General features: G+C 45.8%; 1 protein-coding gene across 1 annotated transcript in view; it reads left to right on the top strand.

Annotated features, from left to right (window-relative positions):
• Nucleotides 1-12,066, top strand: part of MAP6 (microtubule associated protein 6) — a 92,625-nt gene that overhangs the window by 70,720 nt on the left and 9,839 nt on the right. Inside the window, exons 2-3 of the mRNA XM_012557185.2 lie at nt 347-560; nt 2,640-2,836. Of these exons, the coding sequence (XP_012412639.2) occupies nt 347-560; nt 2,640-2,836 (411 nt within the window). The remainder of the gene's footprint in view (nt 1-346; nt 561-2,639; nt 2,837-12,066) is intronic.

Genomic DNA, 12,066 nt, shown 5'->3' with positions numbered 1-12,066 from the left:
CAATATTTGTCAAACTCATCAGTGACCTAATGGGTTAGGTTTTTTCAACCTCATTTTACAGGTTGGGAAAATGAGTTCCAAATATTAGAATTACCTATACATGATAGTGTAGAGCTGGGACCCTGAGTTCTTTCTCCAAGGTACTATTGCTATTGCTACAACCTAAGTTAACTCTGCAGGAAGGAAAACTTACACATATCCAGAACAACAGAGTGAAGCTAACTCTGCAACCACATTTCAACTGATGTCATAAGCACTAATTGACAGCTTGCTGGGGCCCTGTGTTAGGAGCTCCACTTCCAGGCATATGATGTCTCATTTCGCTTATGCTTTCTTTGATTCACAGGAATGAATTCAGAGCATGGACGGACATCAAGCCTGTGAAACCAATAAAAGCGAAGCCCCAGTACAAGCCCCCAGATGATAAGATGGCTCATGAGACCAGCTACAGTGCCCAGTTCAAAGGGGAGGCCAATAAGCCCACACCAGCCGATAATAAGTTCATTGATCGCAGAAGAGTACGCAGCCTCTACAGCGAACCTTTTAAGGAATCCCCGAAGGTGAGACAGACCTGTGGGGAGCCCGTCAGAACAGCCTGGGATGGAAAAGTTAACTGCAGCAGAGCATGGGGGTGGGGCTACCACCATCTCTGGCTCAGCACCCAAAGGCACCTTTAAAATCCCTCCTTTCCTCTTTAGCACCCTGAGACAGAGGGGCATCTTCAAAGGGAACTTTTGTTAAATTCAAAAGGAATAGTAAAAAGGAATATTACCTAAAATAAAAACAGCTTAATGACTAGCGGATTTCCAGAGAACTAGCTTCTGATTTTAAGAACTCAGAAAACAAACAAAAAAAGGGGGCAGAAAATCTCATCTGAGCCCTAAATCTCTTTGCCTTAAAATAACTGTGCTTTTGCCCCTACAGGGCTCACCCAGTATTGCAGGCGCCTTTGCCTAGCTTTCTTCCCATCCAGCCCCTGCCTCATCCCTAGCTCCCATCACTGGACCCTTCCTTACCTCCCCAGCCCCTGGAAAACTGTCTGCCCTTTCTCATTCTTTCCCTTGATAAACGCCATCCACCAGCAGTTCTCAACCTGTCTAACACCCGTCGTACCAGCAGCAAGATGTGTGCCAAGTAATTTGTTACTATAATAAACAGTTTGTGAATGATTCACATTTCTAACTAAATTATAGTGGATTCAGGGATTTAATAACACTGCTCTGCCTTATTTGCATTCCAGTATGCTTTCACGAAAGGGAGAGAAATGTTGGAGATACAACTGGTGAAGCAGGAATCACACATGCCACACAGCCTAGCACGTCCATGATGTCAGGGCGCGTGGAATTGTGTAACTGTCTCCTGTATCTAACAGCAGATAAAGGTCTGAGAACCACTGCTCTAGAACCTAAATAGGTTCCTGCTTTTGCCCTACAGTCTTATGCTCAAGAGAAGTTTCTTATCTGGCTCAGGATTAGTTTATAGGTAAAGTGACCAACCAACCCAGTTTGCCTGGGACTGTTCCAGTTTTAGCACTGGAAGTCCCATGCCCCAGAACCCTTCAGTCCCAGGCAAACCCGGATGATTGGTTACCTTCCTTATAGGTCAAGGATGACTGAAAACCGCTAGACCTCAGTGAGTGAGTGACCTAACCTGTCAGGCCCAAAGAAGAGTCGAGGAGAGGAAGGAGGGAAGATTGGGGAGAGTAAATGTAGAGATGGATTGGAGGAAGTCATGCCTAGTGGCTGCAGGGTTCTCTGGGAAAGAGAAGGCCAGGCCATCTCCTAAGAATGAGGGGAGCCAAGCTACAGGAGAAAGCTTGGGAAGAGTGGAGTGGGCTTGGAACAGCTGCTCTGGGAGAAGCGGTCAAGGGAGCCAGCCAGAGACGAGGAGAGGATGGCTGGGCAGTGCTGAAGGCCTGTCTGAGACTGGAGACCTTCTGGCGGAAAGCATCTCAGTGAGGACATTTCTCCATGAGCTCCCAACCTAGAGACACAAACAGAGGGAAGGCCAGCTTATGCTGCAGTCGTAAAACACCCCAGAATCTACGTGTCTGACATCAACGAAGGTTTATTTCTGACATACACATGTCCATGTGGGGTGGCTGCCACTCTACTCACATCTGTCCTGTCTTCAATCTGGGACTTGGAGTGATGGAGTACCTCTCACTGTGGCAGAAGGAAAAGAGAGCATTAGAAGCACATGCTGACTCTTGAATCTTCTGCCTGGAGGTGACCCACATTACTTTTGCTCACATTTCACGACTAAAGAAACTCACATGCCTGCGCCTCCCCCCGCCCCATTGAATACGGTGATGAGGTATAACCTTCCCACGGGGGGGCAGAAAATATTGCACAATAGTAATAGAGTGCACCGCCGGGGCAGTCCAGGGTTAAGAACTGGCAGGGCCAGCGAGCCAGTGTGGCCAGTGAGAATGTTGTCACAGTGACTGACAGGGAGGTCCAACAGGAGAAGCCAAGGGTCCTGACACCTATGAAAATACTTCATACACTGTGTTCCATCAGTGTCAAAGTTTATCATTGCTGTTATTCTTTAATTAATAATGTCTTCCTTCTAAACTCTTTCTCCTGCCCCTCCCCTTTTGTGGTTCTGTATTTGCGTCTGTCTGTCTCTCCTTGCAGGTGGAGAAAACTAGTGTTCAGAGTTCCAAACCAAAAAAGACCTCCGTGAGCCATAAGCCCCCAAGGAAGGCCAAAGACAAGCAGGTGGTGTCGGGCCGGGCCGCCAAGAAAAAGAGCGCGGAGGGTCCCAGTCCCGCCAAACCCGATGACAAGGAGCAAAGTAAAGAGATGAACAATAAACTGGCTGAGGCTAAAGAGTAAATTTCACTGCACTTTCCTTTTTATTCTTCTCTCCTTTCTTTTTTTTCCCCCCCAAACCAACAAATAAAAAAGGCCACAAAATTAATTAGAGGCTTCTCATCTGCCTTGGTCCTGAGTGTTCCAGGAGCCGGTTGGCTTGGTTTCTTTTCTTGGAGGAATCCTATTTCCAAGACGGTGTGGCTTGCCTCCTCTCTAAATCTAGAACAGAGGGCCTGAGCAGAGCCCATGCTTCCCGGCCGCTGGACCCCAGGAACACCAGGCAGCATGCTTGCTGGGCTGTGCCTTCCCCTGTCAGTGAGACGGCGAGACGCATGCTGATAAGGCAGGCAGGTCTTAGCGCACACGGCAGTTCCCAGGTAGCTGCTGAGGAAGTCTCCTGGTAGTGCCTGGAAGCATCGGTAGGGTGTCCTCCTGCGATTCTTCCCCAGGGCCTGTTTCAGTGGTCAATTTTGAAGTTCTTTTCCCAAATTCAGAAAATTATCCTGTGTTATAGAAGCTCAACTTGGGCTTCAGCGATTGACAAATTTTTGTGGGTATAGTTAAAAAAAAAAACAAAAAAACAAAAACAAACCTTGGCCTTAATGTCAATGAAACAAAGTGAGTTGTGTCTGCTAAGTTTAAGTCGTTTTTTTCATAGAATATTCTGTTCGAAATGTGTGGTGTATTTAGTTTTCAATCAGTGGGCTTTAAATTGTATATCCAGTCACAGACAGGCCACTGATGACTAGAACTAGGCCAGGGTGGTGAAAAGATTAGGTGTTTAGGTACATTCTAGAAGTCATAGGAAAGTCACAAAAAAGAGGAGATTATTTTCCTCTGTTCACCTTCAATAGACTACCTGTCTAGTGCTGCCGATTTTGTAGAGCAAGTGATTAGAGGTGACTGAGGAAAAAGTTCAAGGTGTAGGGATAGTGTATTTAGAATGTGACTTTCTTGCTTCTGAGAAACACAATGTGGAAAGTAGACATAGTGGTTAAGTGTGGCGATTTTTAGCTCTTCCCTTTCTGAACGATTCTTGCTCTGTTCCTCAGAGGACAAAGGATGCCTGAGCTTCAGGTTATGGGGAAATTTCTATGACTTAGCTAAAGACTAGGAGAGTTCCCTGCTAAGTGATTAGCAAGCATTTTTGGCCTCATTAATGAATCAAAGCAGCTCTTCGAAGTATTGTGTGTCAGTGTCCGTGTGGCCAAAGCTCCCACCTTAGCTGTGCTAGAGTTGTGTTGTAGGAGTTAGGGAGTTGGTGTGAAAAGATCCCCAGTGCTCACAGGGAAACCCAAAATATCTAGCAGAAAAATTATATTTGCAAATGTAAAGCATTGTGATGTGTATATTGATTCGCACACTTCGGTTCTCGTGTCCTTAAAGGTCCTAATAGTCCCCAGCATTCTGAGACTGCTGGACTATTGTATGACATCAGGCCTCTGCTCAGGCCTTCTTTTCTTTTGTAATGAAACTGGTGAAGAGTGAAGGTCTCACAGTTCCTTACCTGGGTCCCCTAGGTACTTCCTGTTCAGAGGAAGCAGACTTCCACAAGCTCTCTATTGTTGGGACCACTCAGGCAGCAAAGTCTCCATTTACACCATTTTGTTGGGCACATTGGGGCTGATTGAGAAGTCTTAGAATTAATTAATTTACAAGCCTAAGTTAATTTAGGATGTGCCGTGCGGGCCATACATTTTAAGAGAACAGGGATACTAGAAATGAAGCGCTCTGTCAGGCCCCCTGCGATTTTCCTTCTATCTCAGGAAACAGACCTGTGAGGAAGGAGAAGTATTGAAGTAGGTAGAAAATGTTAGTGAGTCTCAATGTTTATGAATCACAAGTTTTGAATGCCTGCCTAGAAATGACTAGAGTAGACCTCAGTGTTGATCCCGGCTATTTGCTAGCTCATCTTAACATTAACCAGAGATCTCTATCAACATGTTCTTAACTTTATCCAGAGAATTCCAAAATTTATGTTTGTTCTCTCAAGATCTGGCATTAGTCAGACATGTTGATGTTAGCTGCAATCTGAATTTTTCCGTAGCATAATCATATTTTTTTTGGAGATCAAGTAAATCTAAGTTTACAGCACACAGGGACATTCATTCAACATGTATTTATTGAATGCCTGTGTGCCAGGCACTGTGCTAGACATGGTGGGTAATATAAATAAATCTGTGTCCCCAGCAACACAACCAGAAGGATGCATGTGGCTTGATCCCAAATTGTAGAGTTTACTGCAGGGCCCCATGGGCTTCTCCACCCACCTGGCAGCCCCCAGGGACTAAGTTTCCTACCCTGCCCCACCTGAGGCTTTAGATGACCTGTATAATGTCTTTCACAACCCTTCAGAATCCCCATCTTTTTAACACACCCCACTACATACCTGCTTGTTTGTAGTTCACTTTGACTCTTGAATGTTTGCAAGAAACTTCCCTTTGATATCTACTGTTTACAAATAAAACTCAACTAGTCTCATTCTGTATCCCAAGCATACTGATTGAAACTGATTTTAGTTTCACAAGCACTGTTTTGGTTTCACCTTTCTGAAGGTGACCAAGCTTCCAATGCCTGTTCCACCCTTTTTTATACATGTCTCCATGGTCTCCCTGTGCCCCCCTGGCAGGAGAGCAAGAGCTGAAGCTTTCCCACTGTCTGCTCCGCCTGCCTGCAAAAATGATCCGTAGAACCGCACGTTGACTCCCCCACAGCTTTCTGACACCGCCCTGTGCTCCCATCTGCTCCGTATGCCTTTGCCTCTCAGAGGCAGACAGGAAGTGTCTAATTACGATTTTGTGGCCTGGGTTTTGTTGCATACCACAGATTGTCTATGTAATGTGTAGCGCACACCTCTCTTGGTGCTATTTCATTCCTGCTGTTAGTAAGAGAATGACAAAAAATATTCATGTATAGCCAATTGATTGTGACGTGCTTGTGGTCTGTGCTTGCTCAGAAAAAAAAAACTAACAAACGAACAGTTTTTCCAATTATAAATAAATGCTAAAGACGAACACCACTTTCTCGATCTTATTTCCTTGGTGAGGCCCAGCTGAGTAGGTGAAGGAACCAGCGTTTGTCATTTGAGCCATTCTCCACGAGAGGAGCTGTGCCCTGCAGTTTTCCTGGGGTTCTCCATAATGCAGCTTGACTCTTTTAGATTGCTTCTCAGATACTAATTGCAAGGAGTCAGAGCTAAGTGTGGGAAAAGCGAAGATGGACCGGGAGACCCACTGGCCAACAAGGTAGTGTAACGTTTTCATCCCATGTTGCCGGGGACCAGTGACCGCCTGTGCCTAGCACCACCTCGCCATGCTGGGACGCTGGGTGCTGACCCTCTACCCCCTTCCTGTCAGCTGGCAGAGATGCCTTCACTGATTCATTTAATCTATGGCCACTTTGGAGGTTCTACCCTCTGGGGGCTGGCTCACTATGTGGGTAATGGGGCACCAAATAGTTGTATGCCTAACACAGGGGTGCGATACAGCCATAAGAGAGGCCCGAGTAAGGTTATAACAGGTCAGGTAGCTGGGAGCTCAGATGAAGGTCAGGTTTCTTCCTCCTGGGGGTGAGGGAGCACAGAAAGCTCCATGGCAGAGGTAGCCTTGGAGAATGGTGGGACTTGGATACGCAGGGCATACAGGAGCAGGCCTACAGGCAGGTGAACAAGTATGGGGATGGGAATATGTGGGGGCCTGGGTGGCAACCTCAAAGCTAAGGCCAAGTTTGCCCACTTTGATACCCCTTCTGCTAAAGCAGAAGACAAAAGATTTAATACTGTGCATGATTCCCCCTTCATTTATCCAGTGCATGTTCATTGAGTACTATTATGTGCCAGGCACTGTGCTGGGCACTAGGGTAAGCAGGGTGACCAGAACCCAGCCTCTCTGATCACAGTGGTGTGTGAAGGAAGAATGCATTCTAGCTGGTTCCGTGAATCAGGGAGGACTTCAGCAGATGGATAGGTGTTGACCAGGTGAACTGGGCCGGGGGAGGCAAAGGCATGCCAGACAAAGGGAGCTGCATGAGCAAAGGTGTGGAGGGCACAAACACCAGGTGAACCCAGGCCCCGGAGGGTAGTTCATCTGGGGAAGGTCAAGGCACAGGCAGAGCTCAGTCATGGAAAGGCCTGGAATCTCCATTCCATATGCCCAGATTGCACCCCACACCCTTGCATGCTCCTCGCCATCATGCTTCTCTCCCTCACCCACACAGCAGGCAACAACTACAGGTCCTCTTTTGCTGTAGGCTAGGAGCTCGAGGGTGGGACCTTTATTCTATTGCTGGTCCCTGATTTCTGGGTTGGGAGGGGCAGTGGTAGGAATCAAGGGTCACATAATGAAAAAACCACTATGTGTTTGTTTTCCAGATGAATAGAAAACATTCTGCCCACCTGCCTGCCTTTGTATGAGGCAGGAAACACAAAATATTGTTCAGTAAATAAAACAAATACATAAAAGTATATATTATTCAGAGGCCTGGTGGCACAATGCTACTGCTGCTAACCAAAAGGTCAGCAGTTCAAATCCACCAGCTGCTCCTTGGAAACCCTATGGGTCAGTTCTACTCTGTCCGATAGGGTCACTATGAGTCAGAATCGACTCGATGGCAACAAGTTTGGTTTTTCGGTTTTATATATTATTCAGCTCTCTCGATCAGTTAAGGGAGAGAGACAAAACCGGGATGGAGAGAGGTGGAAAGGAAGGAGGGAAACAGGTAGACACAGAGGCACAGAGAGAAAAAGACGTGCAGAAAAGCATCTATATGAAGACACTGAGAATGGTGTAAGAGTGAGACATATTCGAATTATCAGAGAGAGGGCAGGAGAGCAGGGAGGCCTTATTAGCGTTATAGACGCTGCCACGTAATCAGGGCTCACTCAGAGCCTCATACGCCTGCTGTTTCCATCACGCATCTCTGATGCTTGGCCAAAGCCCAAGGAGACAAATATATAACCCATTGCTAATACTGCTTCCCTAAAACAGCAAACCAACAATATTAAAACTAGCCCTCTGGTTTTCAAATAGGTCATCATTGCTAACTTAGCTATAAATGCATTTTAATTCTTCCTTAGAGTTTATGAGTTTTTTGTGAAATTCTTTCTTTTTTTTTTTTTTTTAATTAGAGTTTAAAAATTTGTACCTGCTTCTCACAGATTTGAGGAGTATCAAGTCCCATTTCACAAAGGCTATTGGATTTCCTTAGAGTGTCACGGTTTCAAATTCCTTTGACTGCTAAAAATTCTTAACGCAGGTTAGATTTTCAGGACCACAAGTATAAAAGGCTTCTTTGGGGATGTACCCTGGGGACCATCTCCAGTTAAGGCAAGGCCCCACCCCTGCCCCCCTTGAGGCCAGCAGGTTGGGAGAGCAGCAGCTGTGCAAGCAGACAGGAGAGGCAGCTGTTTCAAATTAATGGCACCAACCCTGTCTTAGAACTGTCGTCACCCCACTGCCATTTGATGCTTGACACCTAGACCACACTCCTAACACCAAGACCACACTAGAATACCTTTAATAACAAGGAAATAGAATTGACACCGTTTATGTATTTTATTACTTATTGTGTGAGTACTGGTTAGCGTTGGCAGTGCCCTTTAGTGTTTACAAGGTTCACGGATGGATATCAGTGCTGGCTGTGCAACCCTGTGCCATTCACTTAACTTGGAGCCTTGGTGTCCTCCTCTGAAGATGGACATAGTAATATCCGCCTCAGAGGAGCAGAATGTAAATGAAATGGCATCATGGCTGTAGGGAACCCATAGTGGGCACTAAATACATGATCATTTCAGGCCCCTGTCCCTTCCTTTTATAGTATTCTGGTAGGTAGTTACCTATTAGTGATCTCTGACAATACATGAAGTTGATTGAGGTGAATGCTCTGATTAAGAAGATCACATATAAAGAATTCCAGTTGTTAATTACCTTAAGTCCACAAACGCAAACAATATTATTCTAACAATTTATATTGATTGATTGTTGTACAAAGCAGTTCTATGTCATTCCATCGAACCTGCCTAATGTTGTGAAGCAGGTGTTGGCCGCAGGTAAGAGATGAGGAAAGGGAAGCTCAAAGAGGAAGGAGCACCTGGCCAGCTTGGTCTGGATTGGAAAGATGAGGGAAGGACTGGAGTCTAGGTCTTCAGACTTTGCAGCCCAGGCTGTTTCTCCCCACTTACCTGAAGGAGTCTGGGACTGCCTGGAAATGAATCAAGTTTCAGACAAGCTGGACTAAAAAATGGAACCTACACCCCACAGTGCCCCACTCTGGTTGGGCCATCACAGGCCCTCCAGCAGGCTTACCTAATATCCTCTTTAAATTGTGGAGTACAGATACAAACTGGGGGAAAATAAGAATTGGATCAGGTCTTCATGCATAACTGGCTCAAATATTTTGACTGAATTGACCAGTCATCTCAGCCAAATATGAGTTCTTCTCTTTTGGGTACTACATTAACTGACTGGTTGGCTGAAGCATGTAGCTATTGAACACAATATGGTCCAACAGATTTTTCATTCGTAAGAAATATACTTGATTCTGGAGACACCAGGATAAAACTGGCATCCATTACTTGGGGCATTAGATCAGAGACCACCATTTTGTGCGTTTTATTTCAAACCATGAAACTGAGCTTAAGTTTCTGTCCCTTGACCTCATATAAGTGGCCCGTAATCACTCGTTAATTTGGCATTGCATATAACTACCTCAACTGTCACATCTTACCTGGGGCCAAGGTAGCTTCAGGTGCTGAGATAAATAAATTAATGCCACTGTTGCTGGTTTAAGCAGCCAGAGGGATCTTTAGAACATGCAAATCTGATCAAATCTGATCATGCCACACCCTGCTTAAAACCATCCCTGGGCTCCTTTCAACCTGCCGAAGCTTATTGTTTCCTCAGTGCACCATGCTGCTTCTCACTTCCATGCCTCTCCCCACGCTGTCCCACCTGCCCAGAATGCCCTTCTGCTTCTCTACCTGGCTAACTCCTACTCATCCTTCAAGACTCCGCTCAGGGGACAGCTCCTGGAAGCCTTTCCCGCACCTCCCAGGCTGGGTAAGATGCTCCTTGTGTGTGTCATCATCATGGAACTTATCACATGTAGTGTGTCATCTGCTCATGTCTGTGTCCCCTCACTATACTGTGTTCCCCCAGGGCAAGATCTGGGTCCTAACTGCCCCAATGCTTGCTACAGAGAAATATCTTGTAAAGTGTTTTTTGAATGAATAAATGAATGAGTGAATGAAAGACCATATTCACCAGGTCCGCCCAGCTTGTTCCCATAGATAGTGCCTCCACAAGGCTTTCTCTGCCAGATAGCTGTCCCTGTTTATATGGAAAGAGGCAGTTTTGAGAGAGGTCATAGCAACAGGAGAAAACAGAGTGGTCGATGGCTGGTTTTATGATGGACAGCGTCTGGAAGGCCAGCAAACCTCTGCAGTTGTTGTAGCTACTTTTTCTAAGCAGTCCCAACTTCATAAACTCATGGACTCTTGTTAGATTTTGGCTAATCCCACCCTATGCCCAGTACAGAACTCCTGACTCCAGGGTGGCAGAGAGGTGTCATAGGAAGAAACGCTCAGAATTAGAACCAACCGGTCTTATTTTAAGGAGCCCTGGTGGTGCAATGGTTAAGCGCTCGACTGCAGTTCGAACCCACCAGCTGCTCTGCAGGAGAAAGATGTGGCAGTCTGCTTCCGTAAAGATGTACAGCCTTAGAAACCCTATGGGCAGTTCTACTCTGTTCTATAAGGTCACTATGAGTCCGAAACGATTTGAGGCAATGGATTTAGTTTTGGTTTGGGCCTTCTTTAAATGCAAGCTTTACTATCTATAAGCTGTGTGACTTTGGCTGAATTTAACTTCTGTGAGCCTCAAAGAAATAATAATAATGCAAGTATCCATCACTATCCAAATCTATTTGGTTCCCAAATTGAGGAAGTAAGAGTTTGGCCAGCAAAGGGCCCCACTCCTACCTGAATCTGTTTGTTCCAGCGTTTGGGATAGCAGGTGGTAAGAGTTCTGATGGGAAAGGATACCTTTTTCTGATTCACAGGAGTGTTGTGAGGGCCTAGTGAGGATGCATGTGAACGCTCTCTGTAACTGGCAAAGTGACTTTTCCATGTGAATCCTTGTTGTGAGCGCCCTTGTCAATAGTTTAGTTTTGCTGACCACCACTTACTTCCCTGTTGTTTACCACCCTTGGCCCTGAAGTGTGGTAGCTGGAGCTAGGGAGGTAAGTCCGCTCCCTCTGCCCCACAACAGCCTGAGATAAAGCCCATTTAGTGCTGGTCCTCCCCTCCCCCAGCCCTTCACCTGGTCCCTCCTCTATGAGCACAGGCTATAAATCACCTGGGGCATTTCCATTTCTGCAATTACACGTTCATTTTAATTGATCCCCTCTGGACACATGAGACCAATTGTGATTAATTGCTCAAGATCCCATCCTCTACTTTAGATGGGGAGGAGATAAAAATTGATTTGCAAGTTCCTGGGAACATGGAGCTAGACAAGAACTGAGGCTTTACTCTCTGGTTATGTTATTGCGGCAGTTTACATTTTAAAAAGGGTCATTAGCCAGATTATCAGACTCCTGGCAGCCCAATGAGACAACCAACAGTGCCCTTGGCTGTGCCTTCCTGGTGTTTAAGCAATCAAGGATGATTTAAAAATATTTATTATACAATTGGGAATTTATTTAGTTCTTCTTAGCCAGTCAAAAGGAGCCCTAGTGGTACAGTGGTTAAACACTTGGCAGTTCAAACCCACCAGCTGCTCTGTGGGAGAAAGACATGGCAGTCTGCTCCCATAAAGATTTACAGCCTTAGAAACCCAATGAGGCAGTTCTGCTCTATCCCGTAGGGTTGCTATGAGTTGGAATCGACTGGACGGCAATGGGTTTGGTTTTAGCTGGTTAAATCTAGAAAAGTTATTTAACAGCAGGGGGAAAAGAAGGTCAAGGCAGAAATCATAACCAACTGTCCAACCATTTCCCTGTTCTTGAGAATAACGTATCTGCCTGGAGGGAACCCGGAGTAGTGGAGAACGATCTCTGAACTAGGAATCTGCCCCAGATCTCTGGTTCCACTGTTGTAAAACGCAGAATTGGCACATGCCAGGGGAAGGGAACGAACATTTATTTGACCTTTACACACTTGATCTGACTTATCTGCACGATGGAGCTCTGGTGGCACAGTGGTTAAGAGCTCGGCTGCTAACCAAAAGGTCAGCAGTTCAAATCCACCAGC

Source organism: Trichechus manatus, unplaced genomic scaffold (assembly GCF_000243295.1).
Source record: "Trichechus manatus latirostris isolate Lorelei unplaced genomic scaffold, TriManLat1.0 scaffold00088, whole genome shotgun sequence".
NCBI classification, from domain to species: Eukaryota; Metazoa; Chordata; class Mammalia; order Sirenia; family Trichechidae; genus Trichechus; species Trichechus manatus.
The sequence above is the reverse complement of the archived record's forward strand: the minus strand, read 5'-3'. Positions and strand labels throughout refer to the sequence as shown.